This window comes from Salvelinus namaycush, chromosome 4, assembly GCF_016432855.1.
Source record: "Salvelinus namaycush isolate Seneca chromosome 4, SaNama_1.0, whole genome shotgun sequence".
NCBI classification, from domain to species: domain Eukaryota; kingdom Metazoa; phylum Chordata; class Actinopteri; order Salmoniformes; family Salmonidae; genus Salvelinus; species Salvelinus namaycush.
Genome location: NC_052310.1, coordinates 74,357,428 through 74,382,305, shown reverse-complemented (window position 1 = coordinate 74,382,305; position 24,878 = coordinate 74,357,428). Strand labels below are relative to the sequence as shown.

General features: G+C 41.8%; 1 protein-coding gene across 1 annotated transcript in view; it reads right to left on the bottom strand.

The window, feature by feature from the left end:
- Window positions 1–22,112, bottom strand: part of LOC120045996 (BAH and coiled-coil domain-containing protein 1-like) — a 63,802-nt gene extending 41,690 nt beyond the window's left edge. The window contains exons 1-2 of the mRNA XM_038990913.1: window positions 22,106–22,112; window positions 21,548–21,685 (exon numbers count right to left, since the gene is read on the bottom strand). Of these exons, the coding sequence (XP_038846841.1) occupies window positions 21,548–21,685; window positions 22,106–22,112 (145 nt within the window). The remainder of the gene's footprint in view (window positions 1–21,547; window positions 21,686–22,105) is intronic.
- Window positions 22,113–24,878: the final 2,766 nt, after the last annotated feature.

Sequence of the window (24,878 nt, the reverse complement as noted above, 5' to 3'; positions counted from 1 at the left end):
CTAGCTTTCTGTGCTAATTGACTGGAGAAGAGGACATTCTAAATCCAAACAACGATTGTTCTGGACAAAGGACCCCTTGTACAACATTCTGATGGAAGATCATCAAAAGTAGGACCCATTTTATGATGCTATTTCATATATCTGTCGAACATGTGAACTAGTAGTTTGCGCCCAGATTTTGGGCACGCTCTCGCCATAACGTAAACTGCATATCGTAATGAAGTTATTTTTAGAATTCTAACATGGCGATTGCATTAAGAACTAGTGTATCTATCATTTCCTATACAACATGTATTTTTTAGTAATGTTTATGAATAGTTATTTGGTCAGAATATGTGAGTGTCAGAAAAATATCCGGACGTTGTGGGAAAAAGATGCTACGTTAGCACAATGTATAACCACTGATTTCAGCTCTAAATATGCACATTTTCGAACAAAACATTAGTGTATGTATAACCTGATGTTATAGGACTGTCATCTGATGAAGCTTATCAAGGTTAGTCAAAAATTATATATCTTTTGCTGGTTTGTTACGATCGCTAACTTTTGCTGCTGGTAAATGGCTTGTGTTTCTGGCTATTGTGGTAAGCTAATATAATGCTATATTGTGTTTTCGCTGTAAAACACTTAAGAAATCGGAAATATTGGCTGGAATCACAAGATGCCTGTCTTTCATTTGCTGTACACCATGTATTTTCCAGAAATGTTTTATGATGAGTATTTAGGTATTTGACGTTGGTGTCTGTAATTACTCTGGCTGCTTCGGTGCTATTTCTGACGGTAGCTGTGATGGTAGCTGCAATGTAAAACTGATTTATAGCTCAAATATGCACATTTTTCGAACAAAACATAGATTTATTGAATAACATGTTATAAGACTGTCATCTGATGAAGTTGTTTCTTGGTTAGTTTGGTTGGTTCTTGGTTAGTTAGGTTGGTTTTGTGCATGCTACCTGTGCTGTGAAAAATGTCTGTCCTTTTTTGTATTTGGTGGTGAGCTAACATAAATATACGTGGTGTTTTCGCTGTAAAACATTTTAACAATCGGACATGTTGGCTGGATTCACAAGATGTTTATCTTTCAAATGCTGTATTGGACTTGTTAATGTGTGAAAGTTAAATATTTCAAAAAAATATATTTTGAATTTCGCGCCCTGCACTTGAGCTGGCTGTTTTCATAAGTGTACCGACGTCGGGCTTGCAGCCCAAAGAAGTTAAAGAAACAAATAAGTAAACACATTTGGTGTTCGCCAAAAGGCATGTGAGAGACTCCCCAAACATATGGAAGATGGTACTCTGGTCAGAAGAGACTAAAATTGAGCTTTTTGGCCATCAAGGAAAACACTATTTCTGGCGCACACCCAACACCTCTCATCACCCCGAGAACACCATTCACAATGAAGCATCATGCTGTGGGGATGTTTTTCATCGGCAGGGCCTGGGAAACTGGTCAGAATTGAAGAAATGAGAGATGGAGCTAAATATAGGGAAATTCTTGAGGGAAACCTGTTTCAGTCTTCCAGAAATTTGAGACACTGGGACAGAGGTTCACCTTCCTTCAGGACAATGACCCTAAGCATACTGCTAAAGCAACACTCGAATGGTTTAAGGGGAAACATTTAAGTGTCTTGGAATGGCCTAGTCAAAGCCCAAACCTCAATCCAATTAAGAATCCGTGGTATGACTTAAAGATTGCTGTACACCAGGGGAACCCATCCAACTTGAAGGAGCTGGAGCAGTTTTGCCTTGAAGAAAGGGCAAAAATCCCAGTGGCTAGATGTGCCAAGCTTATAGAGACATACCCCAAGAGACTTGCAGCTGTAATTGCTGCAAAAGGTGGCTCTACAAAGTATTGACTTGGGGGGGGGGGGGGGGGGGGGGAATAGTTATGCACGCTCAGGTTCCCAGTTTTTTGGTGATATTTCTTGTTTGTTTCACAATAAAAAATATTTTGCACCTTCAAAGTGGTAGACATGTTGTGTAAATCAAATGATACAACCCCCCCAAAAATATATTTTAATTCCAGGTTGTAAGGCAACAAAATAGGAAAAATGCCAAGGGGGGTGAATACTTTCACAAGCCACTGTAACTGAGTAGACTGATACCCCATGTCATTGATCCACCATCCATAGGTAAGGCTGTACAGTGAAATAAGTATGGCCCCAATGCAATTCTAAAGTATAATACATCCAGTGTGATTTCAACAGATTTTGTCAAATTAACAAATTATTATATTTTATTGAATTAATATAACAACATTCCAACCTCGTTTAGCATGATTCGTTAAATTATGGCATAATTCCACTATTTGTATTCATTTGCTTTACTGTCAATAACAGACTTTTATTTTGCAGGCGAACTGTAAATTCCACTATTGTGGCTAATCCTTATTGTCGCTAATCCTTATTGTGGCTAGCTTCACATAGGTGGGTCCGACTACCGTTAATCAAATAAGAACTGTCTTATAAATTAAGGGTATTTTAGATGATGGCACCTACAGTTGAAGTCGGAAGTTTACATACATTTAGGTTGGAATCATTAAAACTTGTTTTTCAACCATTCCACAAATTTCTTGTTAACAAACTATAGTCTTGGCAAGTCGGTTAGGACATCTACTTTGTGCATGACACAAGTCATTTTTCCAACAATTGTTTACAGACAGATTATTTCACTTATAATTCACTGTATCACAATTCCAGTGGGTCAGAAGTTTACATACACTAAGTTGACTGTGCCTTTAAACAGCTTGGAAAATTCCAGAAAATGTCATGGCTTTAGAAGCTTCTGATAGGCTAATTGACATAATTTGAGTCAAATGGAGGTGTACCTGTGGATGTATTTCAAGGCCTACCTTCAAACTCAGTGCCTCTTTGCTTGACGTCATGGGAAATTCAAAAGAAATCAGCCAAGACCTCAGAAAGAAATTGTAGACCTCCACAAGTCTGGTTCATCCTTGGGAGCAATTTACAAATGCCTGAAGGTACCACGTTCATCTGTGCAAACAATAGTACGCAAGTATAAACACCATGGGACCACGCCGCCATCATACCGCTCAGGAAGGAGACGCGTTCTGTCTCCTAGAGAAGAACGTACTTTGGTGTGAAAAGTGCAAATCAATCCCAGAACAACAGCAGAGGACCTTGTGAAGATGCTGGAGGAAACAGGTACAAAAGTATCTATATCCACAGTAAAACGAGTCCTATATCGACATAACCTGAAAGGCCACTCAGCAAGGAAGAAGCCACTGCTCCGAAACCGCCATAAAAAAGCCAGACTACGGTTTGCAACTGCACATGGGGACAAAGATCGTATTTTCTGGAGAAATTTACTCTGGTCTGATGAAACAAAAATAGAACTGTAAGGCCATAATGACCATCGTTATTTTTGGAGGAAAAAGGGGGAGGCTTGCAATCCCAACCGTGAAGCACAGGGGTGGCAGCATCATGTTGTAGGGGTGCTTTGCTGCAGGAGGGACTGGTGCAGTTCACAAAATAGATGGCATCATGAGGAAGGAAAATTATGTGGATTTATTGAAGCAACATCTCAAGACATCAGTCAGGAAGTTAAAGCTTGGTCGCAAATGGGTCTTCCAAATGGACAATGACCCCAAGCATACTTCCAAAGTTATGGCAAAATGGCTTAAGGACAACAAAGTCAAGGTATTGGAGTGGCCATCACAAAACCCTGACCTCAACCCTATAGAAAATTTGTGGGCAGAACTGAAAAAGTGTGTGTGAGCAAGGAGGCCTACAAACCTGACTCAGTTACACCAGCTCTGTCAGGAGGAATGGGCCAAAATTCACCCAACTTATTATGGGAAGCTTGTGGAAGGCTACCCAAAATGTTTGACCCAAGTTAAAAAATTTAAAGGCAATGCTACCAAATACTAATTGAGTGTATGTAAACTTCTGACCCACTGGGAATGTGATGAAAGAAATTAAAGCTGAAATAAATCATTCTCTCTACTATTATTCTGACATTTCCCATTCTTAAAATAAAGTGGTGATCCTAACTAACCTAAAACAGGGAATTCTTACTAGGATTAAATGTCAGGAATTGTGGAAAACTGAGTTTAAATGTATTTGGCTAAGGTGTATGCAAACTTCCGACTTCAACTGTAGCTAGATAGTTATCTGGCTAACTATAGCTACTGAAACAGATTATGTCATTTTGCTATGTTTTTGGGAAAGAACATTGTTTGCATCCATCAGCTAGCTAGCTTTTTTTATGACCAGCACTGTCCAGAGCTTGGGGAAGTGTGTCTGTGCTCGTGCGGCAGCGGTAGGTGCGTGAGACAAAACTTTACCAGCATCATAGCATACGGTGAATCGTTGTGACATTTGAAGTATGAGTGACAATGTACTCAATGTGTAATAACTACGTAAAAAATATACGAACGTGTTAAATGACTATGTGACGTGCAGTCTTATTCAGGTTCTGCTTGGTCAACAAGCTTATTTGACGTGTATCCTTTTTGACTCGCAAAGATCCAAATGGCGTTCCATACATTTCAACCCATCCTTTTCACACACACACACAGTTCTTTCCAGGGGGTCAGCGGGAGGTAAATGACCGGTCCACTAAACTCCTTGCCTCCAAGGACATTGAACTGTATCCTGGGATAGCGGAGGCCTCAGCAGGGGGTGGGGGATATTTATGTGTAAACCAAACATTTCTGTCACCATGCAGCAGACACAACACACAAACCAGACATACACACACATCAAACACATGCAAACATGTACACACGCACAAACACACATGGTGTGTATATATATGTGTGTGTGTGTGTGTGTGTGTGTGTGTGTGTGTGTGTGTGTGCGTGCGTGCGTGCGTGCGTGCGTACGTGCGTGTGTGTGTATATATGTGCCCTCTCACAGTTGGTTTCCCAGCTGGTTAATTGGCAACAGTTAAAAGTTTAATGGTGGTGGCCAAAGTAAACAGCACTCCATAAAACACATCCTCCACATTCCTCAGATGCACAAAACCACCAACATGCTGGTCCCACTCAGTGTATGTGTGTGTGTGTGTTTTAACAACCATTGAATCTAAATGGCAACAATTACCCAAAAGGCTCCATCAGCCATCTAGAGGCAATCACAAACTAATGGTGATAAACAGAGAGGAGAGAGAGAGAGACCAAAGCCATCACCTACAGAGAGATGAACCTGGAGAAGAGTCCCCTCAGCAAGCTGGTCCTGGGGCTCTGTGGGGTCTGTTTGTGTTTGTGAACATAGCCCCAGAACAGCAACACAATTAGACCCAACCAAATCATGAGAAAACAAAAAGATAATTACTTGACATATTGGAAAGAATTAACAAAAAAAACTGAGCAGACTAGAATGCTCTTTGGCCCTAAACAGTTAGCACACAGTAGCAGAATACCTGACCACTGTGACTGACCCAAGTTTAAGGAAAGATTTGACTATGTACAGACTCAGTGAGCAATAGCCTTGCTATTGAGAAAGGCTGCCGTAGGCAGACCTGGCTCTCAAGAGAAGACAGGCTATGCGCACACTGTCCACAAAATGCTGCCCTTCCTAACCTCCTGCCAAATGTAGGGCCATATTAGAGACACTTATTTCCTTCAGATTACACAGATCCACAAAGAATTCTAAAACAAACCCAATTTTGAATAATTCCCTATCTATTGGGTGAAATATCACAGTATGCCATAACAGCAGCAAGATTTGTGACCTGTTGCCAGAACAAACACACCATTGTAAATACAACCCATATTTATGTTAATTTATTTTCCCTTTTGTACTTTAATTATAATATGACATTTGAAATGTCTTCATTCTATAACAAACATTTGTGAGAGTAATGTGTACTGTACATTTTTTAAATAGTTTATTTCATGTTTATTATCTATTTCACTTGCTTTGGCAATGTAAACATATGCTTCCCATGCCAATAAAGTCCCCAAAATTGAAATTGAAATGTAATTGAGGGGAGGGGGGGGGGGCAGAGCGAGAGAAAGAGAGAGAGTGGGGAGAAAAGGGGGACAGAGAGAGGAGAGAGGGAGAGATAGGGGGAGAGAGTAGAGATGGGGGAGAGAGGGGGAGATAGAGAGAGAGAAAAGAGTGAGAGAGGGGGAGAGAGGGGGGGAGAGGAGAGAGAGGGAAGGAGGGAAAAGAAAGTGGGAGAAGATGTGGTAAGAGAAAGAGGGGGAGAATGAGAGATGGAGGAGAATGAGAGATGGGGAAAAGAGAGAGAGGGGGAGAATGAGAGATGGGGAAGAGAGAGAGAGGGGGAGAATGAGAGATGGGGGAATAGAGAGAGGGGAGAATGAGAGATGGGGGAAGAGAGAGAGAGGGGGAGAATGAGAGATGGAGGAGAGAGGGGGGGAATGAGAGATGGGGAAGAGAGAGAGGGGGGGAGAATGAGAGACGGGGGAAGAGAGAGAGAGGGGGAGAATGAGAGAGGGGGGAAGAGAGAGAGAGGGGGAGAATGAGAGATGGGGGAAGAGAGAGAGGGGCGAATGAGAGATGGGGGGAAGAGAGGGGGGAGAATGAGAGATGGGGAAGAGAGAGAGGGGGGGAGAATGAGAGAGGGGGAAGAGAGAGAGAGAGGGGGAGAATGAGAGAGGGGGGGAGAGAGAGAGGGGGAGAATGAGAGAGGGGGGACGAGAGAGAGGGGGGGAGAATGAGAGAGGGGGAAGAGAAAGAGAGAGGAGAGTGAGAGGGGGAAGAGAGAGAGAGGGGGAGAATGGGGGAAGAGAGCGAGAGGGGGAGAATGAGAGAGGGGGGAAGAGAGAGGGGGGGAGAATGAGAGAGGGGGGAAAAGAGAGAGGAGGAGAATGAGAGAGGGGGGAAGAGAGAGAGAGGGGGAGAATGAGAGAGGGGGAAGAGAGAGAGGGGGAGAATGAGAGAGGGGGGAAGAGAAAGAGAGGGGGAGAATGAGAGATGGGGTAAGAGAAAGAGGGGGAGAATGAGAGCTGGAGGAGAGGGGGGGGGAGAATGAGAGATGGGGAAGAGAGAGAGAGAGGGAGAATGAGAGATGGGGGAAGAGAGAGAGGGGAGAATGAGAGATGGGGAAGAGAGAGAGAGGGGTGAATGAGAGATGGGGGGAAGAGAGAGGGTGAGGGAATGAGAGAGGGAGAGAAATGGAGACATGGTACCAGCCAGAACAGTTTGAGAACTCTGCCAATAAAAACTATAATCTGTGGGGACAAGGACAGGTGTTTGACTGAGAGTGTGTGTGGAGCGAGCATGGTGTTTTAGTGTGTGTGTATGTAGTGTAGTGTCCAGGCTCTCCTCTCTGTGCTAGCTGTGCTCCACTCTCTGGACTGAGGCCAGATGGCAGTCTGCCTACTGGGGCTCCCTGGCTTGGATTCTTCAAAACAATAATTTGTTGTTTGTGTGTGTGTGTGTGTGTGTGTGTGTGTGTGTGTGTGTGTGTGTGTGTGTGTGTGTGTGTGTGTGTGTGTGTGTGTACTTGTTCACACACACACACACACACACACACACACACACATACTTCAAAGGTGAGCCACACAGAGATTAAATTGCTCTCTTTTACTCACCCCTCTCTCTCTGCTCTCTCTCTTTTTCTCCTCTCTCCCGCTCCCCCTCTCTCTCCCTCTCTCTCTCTCTCTATATCTCCTCTCTCTCCTCTCTCTCTCTCTCTCTCTCTCTCTTTTTCTCCCCTCTCTCTCTCTCTGTCGCTGTCTCTCTGTCTCGATGGTCTCTCTCTCTCAATTCAATTCAATTGACGGGCTTTATTGTTATGGGAAACATATGCTAACATTGCCAAAGCAAGTAGAAAATAAACTAAAGTAAAATAAACAATAACAATTAACAGTAAATATTACACTCACACAAGTTCCAAAAGAATAATGATGTTTCAAATGTCATATTATGTGCAAATTGTTCTTGTGGCAACATATCACATATTTTGCTGCTGTGATTGCACTCTATGGTATTTCACCCAATAGATATGGGAGTTTATCAAAATTGGGTTTGTTTAAGAATTCTTTGTGGATCTGTGCAATCTGAAGGAAATATGTGTCTCTAATATGGTCATACATTTGGCAGGAAGTCAGGAAGTGCAGCTCAGTTTCCACCTCATTTTGTGGGCAGTGTGCACATAGCCTTTATTCTCTTGAGAGCCATGTCTGCCTATGACGACCTTTCTCAATAGCAAGGCTATGCTCACTGAGTCTGTACATAGTCAAAGCTTTCCTAAAGTTTGGGTGAATCACAGTGGTCAGGTATTCTGCCACTGTGTACTCTCTGTTTAGGGTCAAACAAGCTTGCTTAGGGAACTCTTCTCCAGGTTCATCTCTCTGTAGGCGAGGGCTTGTTATGGAAGGTTTGGGAATCGCTTCCTTTTAGCTGGTTGTAAAATTTAACTGCTCTTTTCTGGATTTTGATCATTAGCGGGTATCAATGGGTTCTATAACTGATTCAATTATTTTTTAGCCAGAAACGAATTGGTATGTCAAATTTGATGTTCCTTTTGATGGCATAGAAGGCCCTTCGTGCCTTGTCTCTCAGATCGTTCACAGCTTTGTGGAAGTTACCTGTGGCGCTGATGTTTATGCCGAGGTATGTGTTGTTTTTTTGTGTGCTCTAGGGCAACAGTGTTTAGATGGAATTTGTATTTGTGGTCCTGGCAACTGGACCTTTTTTTGGAACACCATCATTTTTGTCTTACTGAGATTTACTGTCAGGAACCAGGTCTGACAGAATCTGTTCAGATGATCTAGGTGCTGTTGTAGGCCCTCCTTGGTTGGGGACAGAAGCACCAGATCATAGTCAAACAGTAGACATTTGACTTCAGAATCCAGTAGGGTGAGGCCAGGTGTTGCAGGCTGTTCCAGTGCCTTCGCCAATTCGTTGATATATATGTTGAAGGGGGTGGGGCTTAAGCTGCATCCCTGTTTCACCCCACGGCCCTGTGGAAAGAAATGTGTGTGTTTTTACCAATTTTAACCTGTTTGTGTACATGGAATTTGTAATGTTGTATATGTTTCACCCAACGCCACTTTCCATCAATTTCTAAAGCAGAGCCTCATGCCAAATTGAGTCAAAAGTTTTTTTGAAGTCAACAAAGCATGAGAAGACATTGCCTTTGTTTAGTTTTTTTATGTTTGTCAATTAGGGTGTGCAGGGTGAATACGTGGTCTGTTGTACGGTAATTTGGTAAAAAGCCAATTTGACATTTGCTCAGTACATTGTTTTCACTGAGGAAATGTAGAAGTCTGCTGTTAATGTTAATGCAGAGGATTTTCCTAAGTTTGCTGTTGACGCATATCCCACAGTAGATATTGGGGTCAAATTTGTCTCCACTTTTGTGGCTTGGGGTGATCAGTCGTTGGTTCCAAATATTGGTGAAGATGCCAGAGCTAAGGATGATGTTAAATATTTTAAGTATAGCATATTAGAATTTGTGGGCTGTATATTTTATCATTTCATTGAGGATACCATCAACACCACAGGCCTTTTTGGGTTGGAGGGTTTGTATTTTGTCCTGTAGTTCATTCAATGTAATTGGAGAATCCAGTGTGTTCTTGTAGTCTTTAATAGTTGATTCTAAGATTTGTACTTGATCATGTTTATGTTTCTGCTGTTTGTTTTTTGTTATAGGACCAAAAAGATTGGAGAAGTGGTTTATGCATACATCTCCGTTTTGGATAGATAACTCTTTGTGTTGTTGTTTGTTTAGTTCTTTCCAATTTTCCCAAGAATGGGGATTCTAGTGAGGGGATTTAGGTAGCACATAGGAGGACTTTTTTCTCTGTTGAGATCATTTCCTTTTTCATTTCTTGTAGGATGACAATGTCTGTATTTCTGATTTCTTTGGTGAAGTCCAGGTTCCTGGTCTTTAGGCCAAAGACAGATAACAGGCATTGGATATTCCAGGATGAGATAGTGAAGGTTTTGTGTGTGGCCTGTTTGCCTGCTCACGTCCTGGGTGTATGTGTGACTTCCACGTTGAGGCCCTCTTTGTGGGATTGGGGGTCATGGGATGGGCGGGAGGGGCATAGGTCTGAGCTTAGGGGGCCTAAATGGGGTGTGGGCATGGTTGACTTGGGGGGGTGTTGATTGGTTGGGGTGGGGGTGTGGATGTGGCTGGTGGTGCTGTCGTCTGGATGTAGGTTCTCTCTGCATGGGTTCTCTATTATGGAAAGCCATTTGGTTCTTTGCATGTCAAAAAAGATATACGTCAAATAACACTATTTGACACGTTAAATAAGCTTTTAATTTGACACGTCAAATAACACAGTTTAATTGTAGAATGTTGTGTTGGACCGCAACTTCTGGGGTAGCTAGCTAGCTTTATCTTGGTACCTAGCTAGCACCAATATAACCAGCCTGAAAACAATGACCAGTATTAACTGCAGTCATTTTCATTATTCTTAGCAATGATTTAGGAATCCTTGAGTAAGTATTAGCTAGGTAGCCACTTGTTGTTCGCCTATTGAAATTGAACTTCATGAAAAGAAATAGCTAGCTAACTACTAAACCCTGTGCCCAAAGCTAATGTTATAAGCAGCCAGCTAGCTTCATGAGGCTCAAACGGACCGGGTTATGTGTTGTGAAGCTAGCCACAACAAGGATTAGGCACAATAGTGGAATTTGCCGTTTGCCTTCAAAATAAAAGTACCTCTTTGAAAGTGATGCAGAAGGTTACAATTGGTGGAATCATGCCATATTTAGACTAGATAATGTTAAACAAGGTTGGAATGTGAAGCAATGAAATGGGGTATCAGTCTACTCGGTGATATCCACAGAACACAATTGTGAAGAGTTTAACTTCTTATGGCTGCAGGGGCAGTATTGAGTAGCTTGGATGAAAGGTGCACAGAGGTGCCCATATTAAACGGCCTGCTCCTCAGTCCCAGTTGCTAATATATGCATATTATTATTAGTATTGGATAGAAAACAATCTAAAGTTTCTAAAACTGTTTGAATTATGTCTGTGAGTATAACAGAACTCATATGGCAGGCAAAAGCCTGAGAAGTTCCACTTCCTGTTTGAATTTATTCTGAGGTGGCAGATTTTCAACCAAGCTCTCAATGAAATTACAGCGAGATATGGATGAGTTTTGTCTGATGACTCTAATGTGAAGGGGGGCCGAAGGAGACAGGAATGAGTAATCACTGCCACGAGCTGATCACGCATTCACCATGCGCCTTCACATGAGGAGGACGTCCGTTCCACCGCTCTTCTGAAGTCAATCTAATTCTCCGGTTGGAACGTTATTCAAGATGTATGTTAACTTCTTATGGCTGCAGCCCGACGTCGGTACACTTATGACAACAGCCAGCTCAAGTGGAGGGCGCGAAATTCAAAATATATTGTTTTTAAATATTTAACTTTCACACATTAACAAGTCCAATACAGCATATGAAAGGTACACATCTTGTGAATCCAGCCAACATGTCCGATTTTTTAAATGTTTTACAGCGAAAACACTACGTATATTTATGTTAGCTCACCACCAAATACAAAAGAGGACAGACATTTTTCACAGCACAGGTAGCATGCACAAAGCCAATCTAACTAACCAAGAACCAACCAAACTAACCAAGAAACAACTTCATCAGATGACAGTCTTATAACATGTTATTCAATAAATCTATGTTTTGTTCGAAAAATGTGCATATTTCAGGTATAAATCATAGTTTACATTGCAGCTACAATCAGAAGTTGCACCGAAAGCAGACAGAATAATTACAGACACCAACGTCAAATACCTAATTACTCATCATAAAACATTTCTGAAAAATACATAGTGTACAGCAATTGAAAGACAGGCATCTTGTGTTTCCAGACAATATTTCCGATTTATCAAGTGTTTTACAGCGAAAACACAATATAGCGTTATATTAGCTTAGCACAATAGCCAGAAAGACAAGCCATTTCCCAGTAGCAAAAGTAAGCGATCGTAACAAACAAGCAAAAGATATATAATTTTTGACTAACCTTGATTTTCTTCCTCAGATGACAGTCCTATAACATCAGGTTATACATACACTTATGTTTTGTTCGAAAATGTGCATATTTAGAGCTGAAATCAATGGTTACACCGTGTGCTAACTTAGCTACTTTTCCCCACTACGTCCGGATTTTTCCTGACACTTTTTCTGACACACATATTCTGACCAAATAGCTATTCATAAACATAACTAAAAAATACATGTTGTATAGGAAATGATAGATCCATTAGTTCTTAAAAACTTCTTCAGGCTGCAAGCCCGACACCGGGCTTAATATGACAACAGCCACTGCAAGTGCAGGGCGCGAAATTCAAAATCTATTTTTGTAAAATATTTAACTTTCACACATTAACAAGTCCAATACAGCATTTGAAAGATAAACATCTTGTCAATCCAGCCAACATGTCCGATTTTTTAAATGTTTTACAGAGAAAACACCACATATATTTATGTTAGCTCACCACCAAATAAAAAAGAGGACAGACATTTTTCACAGCACAAGTAGGATGAAGTAGCATGCACAAGCCAACCTAACTAACCTAAAACCAACCTAAATAACCTAGAAAAAACTACCTCAGATGACAGTCCTATAACATGTTACACAATAAATCTATGTTTTGTTCAAAAAAAATGCATATTTTAGCTATAAATCAGTTTTACATTACTGCTACCATCATAGCTACAGTAAGAAATCGCACGGGAGTAGCCAGAGAAAATACAGACACCAACGTCAACTACCTTATTACACATCAGAAAACATTTCAGAGAAATATATGGTGGATAGCTAATGAAAGAGAAAGATCTTGTGAATACAGACAATATTTCAGATTCTTTAAATGTTTTACAGCGAAAACACCACATATATTCATGTTAGCTCACCACCAAATACAAAAAGAGAGACAGATATTTTTCACAGCACCGGTAGCATGCAGCTAGCATGCAGCTAGCATGCAAAGCCAACCTAACTAACCTAGAACTAACCTAAATAACCTAGAAAAAACTCCCTCAGATGACAGTCCTATAACATGTTACACAATAAATCTATGTTTTGTTCGAAAAAGTTGAATATTTTAGCTATAAATCAGTTTTACATTACTGCTACCATCTTAGCCACCATCATAGCTACAGTCAGAAATCGCACGGCAGTAGCCAGAGAAAACAGACACCAACGTCAACTACTAATTTCACATCAGAAAAGATTTCAGAAAAATATATGGTGGATAGCTAATGAAAGAGAAAGATCTTGTGAATACAGACAATATTTCCGATTTCTGAAGTGTTTTACAGCGAAAACACAATATATCGTTATATTAGCTTACTACAATAGCTAACACACAGCAGCATTGATTCTAGTCAAACGCTAGCGATAGCACAGTTCGACAGATATATGAAAAAGCATCCCAAATTGGGTCCTTATCTTTGTTGATTTTCCATCAGAATGTTCTCCAAAGGGTCCTTTGTTCAGAACCGTGTTCATTTGGACCTAGAACGAACGATGTCCCTGTTGAATTAGCATGGCACACTGGCCATGCCGTGCTAACCTCTCCGTCTTGACAAAATTCTTGCGTCGCATCACGTCTAAAGTCCAGAATAAATTTCAATAATATAATTAAAGTATATTCAAAAAACATACTTTAGGATGAGATTGTGACATGTATCAAAGAAAATCGAAGCTGGAGGTCATATTCACCTATAACGAGTGTTTTCCAGGAGCGTAGTCCAGTTCCTACTTCGCGCCCAGAAAAAAAAATAAAGTGCGCACTTATCACTCAAAGAGGTTCTTTTCAGTCCCTGACAGAGATAATCAAGTCATTTTTTCTCTCACTTCCGCATGACAACCAGGGGAAGATGTGTAACGTGTTTGTACAGTCCTAAGTGCCAAGGCCTTTTATAGAGAGTATCTTGAAGAGAGACATAGCTTCTTGGAAATGTCACTTTTTACAGAAAATGGGCTGTAAAAAGAGTTATGTTTCACTTAGAGAAATAATTAAACCTGTTTTAGAAACTAGAAGGTGTTTTATATCCAAAGGTAATAATAATATGCATATTGAACGAGCAAGAATTGAGTACGAGGCCGTTTGAAATGGCCACCTCTTTCCACTGCTGATACTTACTGCTGATTTTTGAGCCATAAGAGGTTAATGAAATCGCAGTGTTAGAATTCTAAAAAATAACTTCATTATGATATGCAGCTTCGGTATAGCTAGAGTACCCAAACGTTGGCCGCCCACGACTAGTTCACATGCACGACAGATATATGAAATAGCATCATAAAATGTTTCTTACTTTTGCTGATCTTTCATCAGAATGTTGGACAAGGTGTCCTTTGTCCAGAACAGTCGTTGTTTGGAATTAGAACGGACACTTTCCCTCTTCATTTAGCACGCGCGCTAGCCGGGTGGCACGAATCGCTCCATCGTCAACAAAGTCAGAGAACGGAACACGGCAAAACTCCCGAAAAAATTTCAATAATCTGATTAAACTATATTGAAAAAACATACTTTACGATGATATGGTCACATGTATCAAATAAAATCAAAGCCGGAGATATTGGTCGTCCATAACGGCAGCTAAACAGAAGGCAATCCCACTGTCCAGCGCGCGCTCCTCAGAGTACCGGAAATGAGGGACACGTCATACAAAGAGCCTGTATTCAACGTCAGACCAAGATAAACACGAAATTTCTTCTCTCACAGCCTCTTGACACCCAAGGGAAGGTCTATGAAGTGCACGTAGACTCTTACGTTTCATGCCCATGTATAGGCAGGAAGAAAAGCAGAGCCTCGATTTCAGACTTTTCACTTCCTGGTCAGGAAGTTTGTGCCAAATGAGTTCTGTTTGACTCACAGATATAATTCAAACGGTTTTAGAAACTAGAGAGTGTTTTCTATCCAATAGTAATAATAATATGCATATTGTATGAGCAAGAATTGAGTACGAGGCCGTTTGAAATGGGCACATTTTATCTGGCTACTCAATACTGCCCCTGCAGCCCAAACAGGTTAACAACATTCTAAAGATTGATTCAGTACATCGTTTGACATGTTTCTACTGACTGTTACGGAACTTTTGGACATTTCGTCACGTTATAGTGGAGGCGCTTTGTGACTTTGGAATTGTTTACCAAAGGGGCTAACCAAAGTAGCTAATTGGACATAAATAACGGACATTATCGAACAAATCACGCATTTATTGTGGACCTGGGATTCCTAGGACTGCATTCTGATGAAGTTCATCAAAGGTAAGGAAACATTTATCATGTATTTTCTGGTTTCTGTTGACCCCAACATGGCGGCTAATTTGGCTATTGTTCTGAGCTCCGTCTCAGATTATTGCATGATTTGCTTTTTACGTAAAGTTTTTTTTAAATCTGACACAGCGGTTGCATTAAGGAGAGGTATATCTATAATTCCATGTGTATAACTTGTATTATCATCTACATTTATGATGAGTATTTCTGTTGAAACGATGTGGCTATGCAAAATCACTTGATGTTTTTGGAACTAGTGAATGTAACGCGCCAATATAAACTCCGATTTTTTGTTATAAATATGAACTTTATCAAACAAAACATGCATGTATTGTGTAACATGAAGTCCTATGAGTGTCATCTGATGAAGATAATCAAAGGTTAGTGATTCATTTTATCTCTATTTCTGCTTTTTCTGACTTCTATCTTTCGCTGGAAAAATGGCTGTGCTTATTGTGGTTTGATGGTGACCTAACATAATCGTTTGTAGTGCTTTCGCTGAAAAGCATATTTGAAATCGGACACTTTGGTGGGATTAACAACAAGAATACCTTTAAAGTGATATAACACATGTATGTTTGAGGAATTTTAATTATGAGATTTCTGTTGTTTGAATTTGGCGCCCTGCACTTTCTCTGGCTGCTGTCATATCGATCCCGGTAGCGGGATGCAGCCATAATTAAGCAAATATTAGCATTGTAGTTCTTGGGACTGTGTGAAATCACCTCCCCAGTCAGCCTATTGTGTGTATTGACATTCATATTGCACTGTACAGCTTTACCTAAGGATTGGGGATCAATGAAATGGGGTATCAGTCTACTCAATACCCAAAATATTTTTTCCAACATCCTCCTCAGAGTTACCAGACTCCAAAACATCCAGTATTGTTTTTCCTCTGGAATAATGTTGGGATTATTGTGCCTGTCAAAGGTTTTGATCAAAGTTAAACAGTCTTTCTCTCTATTTACACTAGAAGCTGTATTTACGTGACTCTCTCTCTCTCCCTCAGGTGCGTCGTTCATGGGCTCGTTTCTGGCCAGCAGTTTGGGCTCTCCCCCGTCTCACCCTGCCTCCCCTTCCTCCCCCTCCTACAGGGGAGGACCTCACTCCAGCGCCTCCCCCATCTGGTTCCCCCACTCACATGAAGGTAAGAGACACACTCTCACAATAGACTGTGGTGTTGTTGAGCTGGACTATTTTTTGTTCTGACTGGAGTGTGTTCACCTGCTGTTCCAGCTCCACCTCCAGCTTACCTCCAGCTGGGTGAATTTATCCTTCATTTCAATGAGGGAGTAGTACTCTGTGCTGGGAGGTTGACTTTCCGCCTGAGGTTGCTCGTCTGTGGGGTTGTATAATGAAGAGGTCTGACACGCTCGGGGTGGGAGTATCTTTCTCAAGAGAGAGTTTCTCCTGCTGAGCTATCTCTTTGATTATGTGAAAGTCCAGCTGAAACTGTTTGGGGTTGCCCTGTACCAATACTGTTCCAGACTTGTACAGGTTGATATTGGCTGACTCAGAGTCCTCGTTGTCTAGTATCCTGAGTTTCCACCCATCGCTAACACCCCCCCCCCCCCCCCCCCCACTCTTAACTTCTTTGGGCTGCAAGCCCGAAGCCGGGCACCATATGACAACAGCCACTTCAAGTGCAGGGCGCGAAATTCAAAATATATTTTTTTGAAATATTTAACTTTCACACATTAACAAGTCCAATACAGCATATGAAAGATAAATATCTTGTGAATCCAGCCAACATGTCCGATTTTTAAAATGTTTTACAGCGAAAACACCACATATATTTATGTTAGCTCACCACCAAATACAAAAAAGGACAGACATTTTTCACAGCACAGGTAGCATGCACAAAGCCAACCTAACTAACCAAGAACCAACCAAACTAACCAAGAAACAACTTCATCAGATGACAGTCTTATAACATGTTATACAATAAATCTATGTTTTGTTCGAAAAATGTGCATATTTGAGGTATAAATCAGTTTTACATTGCAGCTACCATCGATGGTGTATAGCTGTATAGCTGGTGTATAGCTGAAAAATCGATGGTGTATAGCTAATTAAAGACAAACATCTTGTGAATCCAGCCAATATTTCCGATTTTTTAAGTGTTTTACAGCGAAAACACAATATAGCATTATATTAACTTACTACAATAGCCTACCACACTACCGCATTCATTCATCAAGGCACGTTAGCGATAGCAATAGGCACGTTAGCGATAGCGAATAAACCAGCAAAAGATATATAATTTTTGACTAACCTTGATAAGCTTCATCAGATGACAGTCCTATAACATCAGGTTATACATACACTTATGTTTTGTTCGAAAATGTGCATATTTAGAGCTGAAATCAGTGGTTATACATTGTGCTAACGTAGCATCTTTTTCCCAGAATGTGCGGATATTTTTATGGCACTCAACTATTCTGACCAAATAACTATACATAAACGTTACTAAAAAATACATGTTGTATAGGAAATGATAGATACACTAGTTCTTAATGCAATCGCCGTGTTAGAATTCTAAAAATAACTTCATTACGACATCCAGCTTAGAGAGAGTACCCAAAATCTGGGTAGCAGATTTAGCATCATAAAATAGCATCATAAATAGCATCATAAAATGGGTCCTACTTTTGATGATCTTTCATCAGAATGTTGTACAAGGGGTCCTTTGTCGGGAACAATCGTTGTTTGGATTTAGAATGTCCTCTTCTCCAGTCAATTAGCACGGAAAGCTAGCAAAGTGGCGCAAAGCTCTCCTTCCTGAACAAAGGCACACAACGCAACACGCCTAACGTCCCGAAAAAATTTCAATAATCTAATAAAACTATATTGAAAAAACATACTTTACGATGATATTGTCACATGTATCAAATAAAATCAAAGCCGGAGATATTAGTTGTCTATAACGACAGCTTATCAGAAGGCAAAACCAGGTCCCTTCACGCGCTCTCCAGAAAACAGGAAACTGGTGACACGTCATGCCGAGAGCTTTTATTCGACCCCAGATCAAGTTATACACTCCATTTCTTCTCTCACTGCCTGTCGACATCTAGTGGAAGACGTATGAAGTGCATGTATTCTAATAAATATCAAGGACATTTATAGGCAGGCCCTAGAACAGAGCATCGATTTCAGATTTTCCACTTCCTGTCAGGAAGTTTGCTGCAAAATGAGTTCTGTTTTACTCACAGATATAATTCAAACGGTTTTAGAAACTAGAGAGTGTTTTCTATCCAATAGTAATACTAATATGCATATTGTACGAGCAAGAATTGAGTACGAGGCCGTTTGAAATGGGCACCTTTTATCCGGCTACTCAATACTGCCCCTGCAGCCCAAACAGGTTAACAGAGGGGTAGTATGTTAATATAGCACTGTGCCATACCAGGGGATGGTCTGTGTGGAAGATTAAGTTTCTTATGTTCCAATTTTTATAATAGTCAGCAAAAAGTGTGTCTTGATTTTCCATAAGGACCTTCTTTGTGTACTCTTTTCGGGCCTTCTTATTTATTACATCCAGTGGGTAATGTATTATAACGTCCTTTGAACAGTGGGAGGGTGCTTCAAAGGCCTCTCTCCTGCCATTGTTGGGGTCAAGGGCTTTGACATATTTCACTTCTGTTACGGGTGTGTACTGGAGGCGAAGTCAGGTGCAGGAGAGCAGAGTGCAGTTAATGTGTGAAAGTTAAATATTTCTCAAAAATGTTTTTTGAATTTCGCGCTCTGCCTTTTCAGTGAATTTGTGGGAGGAGTTCCGCTAGCGGAACCCCGGGGCTAGACAGGTTAAAAACAACCTGAGGATTGATTATAAAAAACATTTTACATGTTTCTACGACCATTACGGATACTTTTTGGAATTTTCGTCGAACGGAACGAGGCTTTGGTTTTCTGAACATAACGCGCAATCCAAATGGCGTTTTTTTGTTATAAAAGTAATATTTATCGAACAAAAAGAACATTTGTTGTGTAACTGGGAGTCTCGTGAGTGCAAACATCTGAAGATTATCAAAGGTAAGCGATTCATTTTATTGCTTTTCTGACTTTCATGACCAAGCTAACCAAGCTAATATAAGCCTAACTGTTCTAGCATTGATTGATACACTCACAAAAGCTTGGATTTCTTTCTCTGTAAAGCATATTTTCAAAATCTGACACGATAGGTGGATTAACAACAAGCTAAGCTGTGTTTTGGTATATTTCACTTGTGATTGCAGGATTATAAATATTGTTAGTAATATTTTGCGCCCTGCAATTCAGTGGTTGTTTAGGAAAATGATCCCGTAAAAGGGATCCGTAGCGCAGAGAAGTTAACAGGTGCACTTTTTATTCCGGTCCAAACGAAAGCACAAAAGTACATAAATGTGCCCAAAACACGGAACATAAACAAAAGTCTGGAGCGTGACAATACTCACATAACATAAAACAATTTCACACAAAGACATGGAGGGAAACAGAGGACTAAATACATGCAGTGTGATTAGGGAATGAAAACCAGGTGTGTATGGAACAAGACAAAACAAATGGAAATATGAAAAATGGAGAGGCAATGGCTAGAAAGCCGGTGACGTATGGAACAAGACAAAACAAATGGAAATATGAAAAATGGAGAGGCGATGGCTAGAAAGGCGATGGCTAGAAAGCCGGTGACGTCGATCTCTCTCTCTCTCTCTCTCTCTCTCTCTCTCTCTCTCTCTCTCTCTCTCTCTCTCTCTCTCCAGCTCTCTCTCTATCTCGCTCTCTCTCTCTCTCCAGCTCTCTCTCCAGCTCTCTCTCCAGCTCTCTCTCCAGCTCTCTTTTTCTCCTCCCTCTCTTTCAAAATGTCTCCCGCTCTCGCTGTCTGGCGCTCACACTTAAACCCTCCCTCTTTCGATGAATTCAATTGAATCCAAATAGCAACTCGCACTTTTCTTTGTCCGACTGTTATGTTGCTTTTTTATATGCGGTGCATTCGGAAAGTATTCAGACCCCTTGACTTTTTCCACATTTTGTTACGTTACAGCCTTATTCTAAAATGTATTAAATATATGTTTCCCCTCGTTAATCTACACACAAAACCCCATAATGACAAAGCAAAAACAGGTTGTTCGAAATTTTTGCAAAAGTATACAAAAAACAAATTCTGTTTTAGCTCACCTGACCTTCAAACACACACACACACTTGACTGGTAGATAACTGAAACAACCTTTCTTTGTGACCGCAGACGGTTAACAGCCAAAAGAAGACATGTCGCACCTATCCAAAAGCCAACTAGCTCTCACAGTCTCACGTCAGAATTAGACGTTCATCCATGTTTCTCAAACGTCAAATTTCAAAGTGTTTAAGGTTAAGTTTAGTATTTAACTCCGAAGTCTAAAGGTTAGACATGAACTAGGCTTAAAACAAAAATCTCAAAAACAACTTTCTATCGCTGGTTTCAAACATTCAACCTTTGGAATCAGAGGCCCTGGCAAAACCGAAACCTGCCTGAAGGTAACAGCTCTCACTGTGGCCCTTAGTGGCCAGTTTCAACGTCATCTCCCGACGTCCTCAGACATGGATTGGTGTCAAATACTGACTTGTATCACGGGTGACCTGGCTTCCACCCTTGATAAAGATGGAATATAATGACCAGCTAGGTGCTAGGGCGCTGTGGACAGGAATGGCAAATGGGCATAAGCATCTGTCTCTGATTCCAAACGTTTCAAGTTTTAATCCAGTAAAAGAAAGTTGTTTTTAAGATTTTAGTTTTAAGCCTATTCCAAACCTTAACCCTTACCTTAATCATTCAGAGTTCATGCCTAACCTTAACCATTCAGAGTTCATGCCTAACCTTAATCATTCAGAGTTCATGCCTAACCTTAACCATTCAGAGTTCATGCCTAACCTTAACCATTCAGAGTTCATGCCTAACCTTAACCATTCTAGGGTTCATGCCTAACCTTAACCATTCTAGGGTTCATGCCTAACCTTAACCATTCTAGGGTTCATGCCTAACCTTAACCATTCTAGGGTTCGTGCCTAACCTTAACCATTCTAGTGTTCGTGCCTAGACACAAAACATATGTGTAGTTGTTTGTGTATGTGTGTGTGTGTGTGTGTGTGTGTGTGTGTGTGTGTGTGTGTGTGTGTGTGTGTGTGTGTGTGTGTGTGTGTGTGTGTGTGTGTGTGTGTGTGCCTGTGTGTGTGTGCCTGCGTGCCTGTGTGTGTGTGTGTGTGTGTGTGTGTAGCAGGAAGGGGACCGTTGGAGATCGGTTAGCCCAGAGGGGCCCTGGTCTGAGAGAGGGGGGCGATGGGGATATAGGGGCTCCCGAAACACACGCATGTGTGTGAGAGTGTGTGTCTTACCTTCATGTGAGTGGGGGAACCAGATGGGGGAGGCGCTGGAGTGAGGTCCTCCCCTGTAGGAGGGGGAGGAAGGGGAGGCAGGGTGAGACGGGGGAGAGCCCAAACTGCTGGCCAGAAACGAGCCCATGAACGACGCACCTGAGGGAGAGAGAGAGAGTCACGTAAATACAGCTTCTAGTGTAAATAGAGAGAAAGACTGTTTAACTTTGATCAAAACCTTTGACAGGCACAATAACCTCAACCACAACAGTCTGTTGCACACAATGCCTGCAAACACACGCACGCACGCACACACACACATGCACGCAAACACACACACATGCACGCAAACACATGCACATGCACACACCCTCACCCTTGACAGTCAGACCACTACAAAACACCCAAAAAACCACAAGAATCCTCAACTGCCTCACATCTAAGATGCTGTCTCTGAACAAACACATACTACACAAACAACCTAACAGGACAGGGCCAATAATACTGTGATAGGATGGGAAGTGAGGAGGGGCTGAAAGACTTAACCCTCCTTAAAGAGGGTAAGAAGCCCCCTCTTACGCTCCATAAGAGACTGAAGGGGGCAGAAAAGTGGCCATGGTCTGTGGACAAGGAGGCGGGTCAGTGGGCGTTCTATTATTAAAGCTGTGGCATACACATACTGACACATACACTCTCTCGATCTAAAGAGAGAAACCATATCATTTACCATCTATATTTTCACTCAGGGTAGATATAATAATCCTGATTTCTGAGTAAAACCGGAAAGCTGTTTAAGGAAACTCTGACGACTTCCCATCTCTCTGTCTCTGTCTCTCTCTGTCTCTCTGTTTCTCTCTCTCTCTGTCTCTCTCTCTCTCTCTCTCTCTCTTTCTCTCTCTCTCTCTCTCTTCTCCTTCGGCTCCTGCTCTCTGTCTCTCTCTGTTTTGTAAAATGTTTTCCAAGCCTTATAAAAACACACAGATGTACCCCACAGCCCAGATGTGCTGTATATCACAACTAGCAATAACCCCTACTCAGAACTAAACCAGCTCCAGAACCTGACTGTTTGTTTCTGTGTTCAACATTGGAGCCATGTTTTATTAGACAACCACAAGCTAACAACCGCAAGCTAACAACCGCAAGCTAACAACCACAAGTTAACAATCACAAGTTAACAATCACAACTTTTCAACCACAAGCTAACAACCACAAGTTAACAACCACAAGCTAACAACCACAAGCTAACAACCACAAGCTAACAACCACAAGTTAACAACCACAAATCAAGTCACATGAGTTGAATAGAACAGGTATACAGTGAAATGCTTACTTACAAGCCCTTAACCAACAACACAGTTTTAAGAAAATACCTTAAAAAAGTAAGCGATAAGAATAACTCATTAAATTAATTAAAGCACAGCAGTAAATAACAGTAGCGGGGCTATATACAAGGGGTACCGGTACAGAGTCAATGTGCGGGGGCACCGTTGTCGAGGTAATTAAGGTAATATGTACATGTAGGTAGAGTTATTAAAGTGACTATGCATAGATAATAACAAAGAGAAGCAGCATTGTAGAGGGGGAGGGGGGGCATTGCAAATAGTCTGGGTAGCCATTTGATTAGAAGCTGTTTAGAAGCCTCTTGGACCTAGACTTGGCGCACCGGTACCGCTTGCCGTGCGGTAGCAGAGAGAACAGTCCATGACTAGGGTGGCTGGAGTCTTTGGCAATTTGTAGGGCCTTCCTCTGACACCGCCTGGTAAAGAGGTCCCGGATGGCAGGAAGCTTTGCCCCCGGTGATGTACAGGGCCAAACACACTACCCTCTGAGGCCGAGCAGTTGCCATACCAGGCAGTCATGCAACCGGTCAGGATGCTCTCGGTGGTGCAGCTATAAAACCTTTTGAGGATCTGAGAACACATGCCAAATTTTTTCAGTCTCCTGAGGGGGAATAGGTTTTGTCTTGCCCTCTTCACGACTGTCTTGGCGTGCTTAGACCATGTTAGTTTGTTGGTGATGTGGACACCAAGGAACTTGAAGCTCTCAAGCTGCTCCACTACAGCCCCGTCGATGAGAATGGGGGCGTGCTTGGTCCTCCTTTTCCTTTTGTCCACAACCATCTCCTTTGTCTTGATCACCTTGAGGGAGAAGTTGTTGTCCTTGCACTACATGTTCAGGCCTCTGACCTCCTCCATATAGGCTATTTCGAATCCCACCATACCTCCTCCGCTATGCAATCTGGTTTCCGAGCTGGTCATGGGTGCACCTCAGCCACGCTCAAGGTCCTAAACGATATCATAACCGCCATGGATAAGAGACAATACTGTGCAGCTGTCTTCATCGACCTGGCCAAGGCTTTTGACTCTATCAATCACCATATTCTTATCGGCTGACTCAACAGCCTTGGTTTCTCAAATGACTGCCTAGCCTGGTTCACCAACTACTTCTCAGACAGAGTTCAGTGTGTCAAATCAGAGGGCCTGTTGTCCGGACCTCTGGCAGTCTCTATGGGGGTGCCACAGGGTTCAATTCTCGGGCCGACTCTTTTCTCTGTATATATCAATGATGTCTCTCTTGCTGCTGGTGATTCTCTGATCCACCTCTACGCAGACGACACCATTCTGTATACTTCTGGCCCTTCTTTGGACACTGTGTTAACTAACCTCCAGACGAGCTTCAATGCCATACAACTCTCCTTCCATGGCCTCCAACTGCTCTTAAATGCAAGTGAAACTAAATGCATGCTCTTCAACCGATCGCTGCCCACACCTGCCCGCCCGTCCAGCATCACTACTCTGGACGGTTCTGACTTAGAATATGTGGACAACTACAAATACCTAGGTGTCTGGTTAGACTGTAAACTCTCCTTCCAGACTCACATTAAGCATCTCCAATCCAAAATTAAATCTAGAATCGGCTTCCTATTTCGCAACAAAGCCTCCTTCACTCATGCTGTCAAACATACCCTCGTAAAACTGACTATCCTACCGATCCTTGACTTCGGCGATGTCATTTCCAAAATAGCCTCCAACACTCTACTCAGCAAATTGGATGCAGTTTATCACAGTGCCATCCGTTTTGTCACCAAAGCCCCATATACTATCCACCACTGCGACCTGTATGCTCTCATTGGCTAGCCCTCGCTTCATATTCGTCGCTAAACCCACTGGCTCCAGGTTATCTACAAGTCTTTGCTAGGTAAAGCCCCGCCTTATCTCAGCTCACTGGTCACCATAGCAGCACCCACCCGTAGCACGCGCTCCAGCAGGTATATTTCACTGGTTACCCCCAAAGGCAATTCCTCCTTCGGCCGCCTTTCCTTCCAGTTCTCTACTGCAAATGATAGGAACGA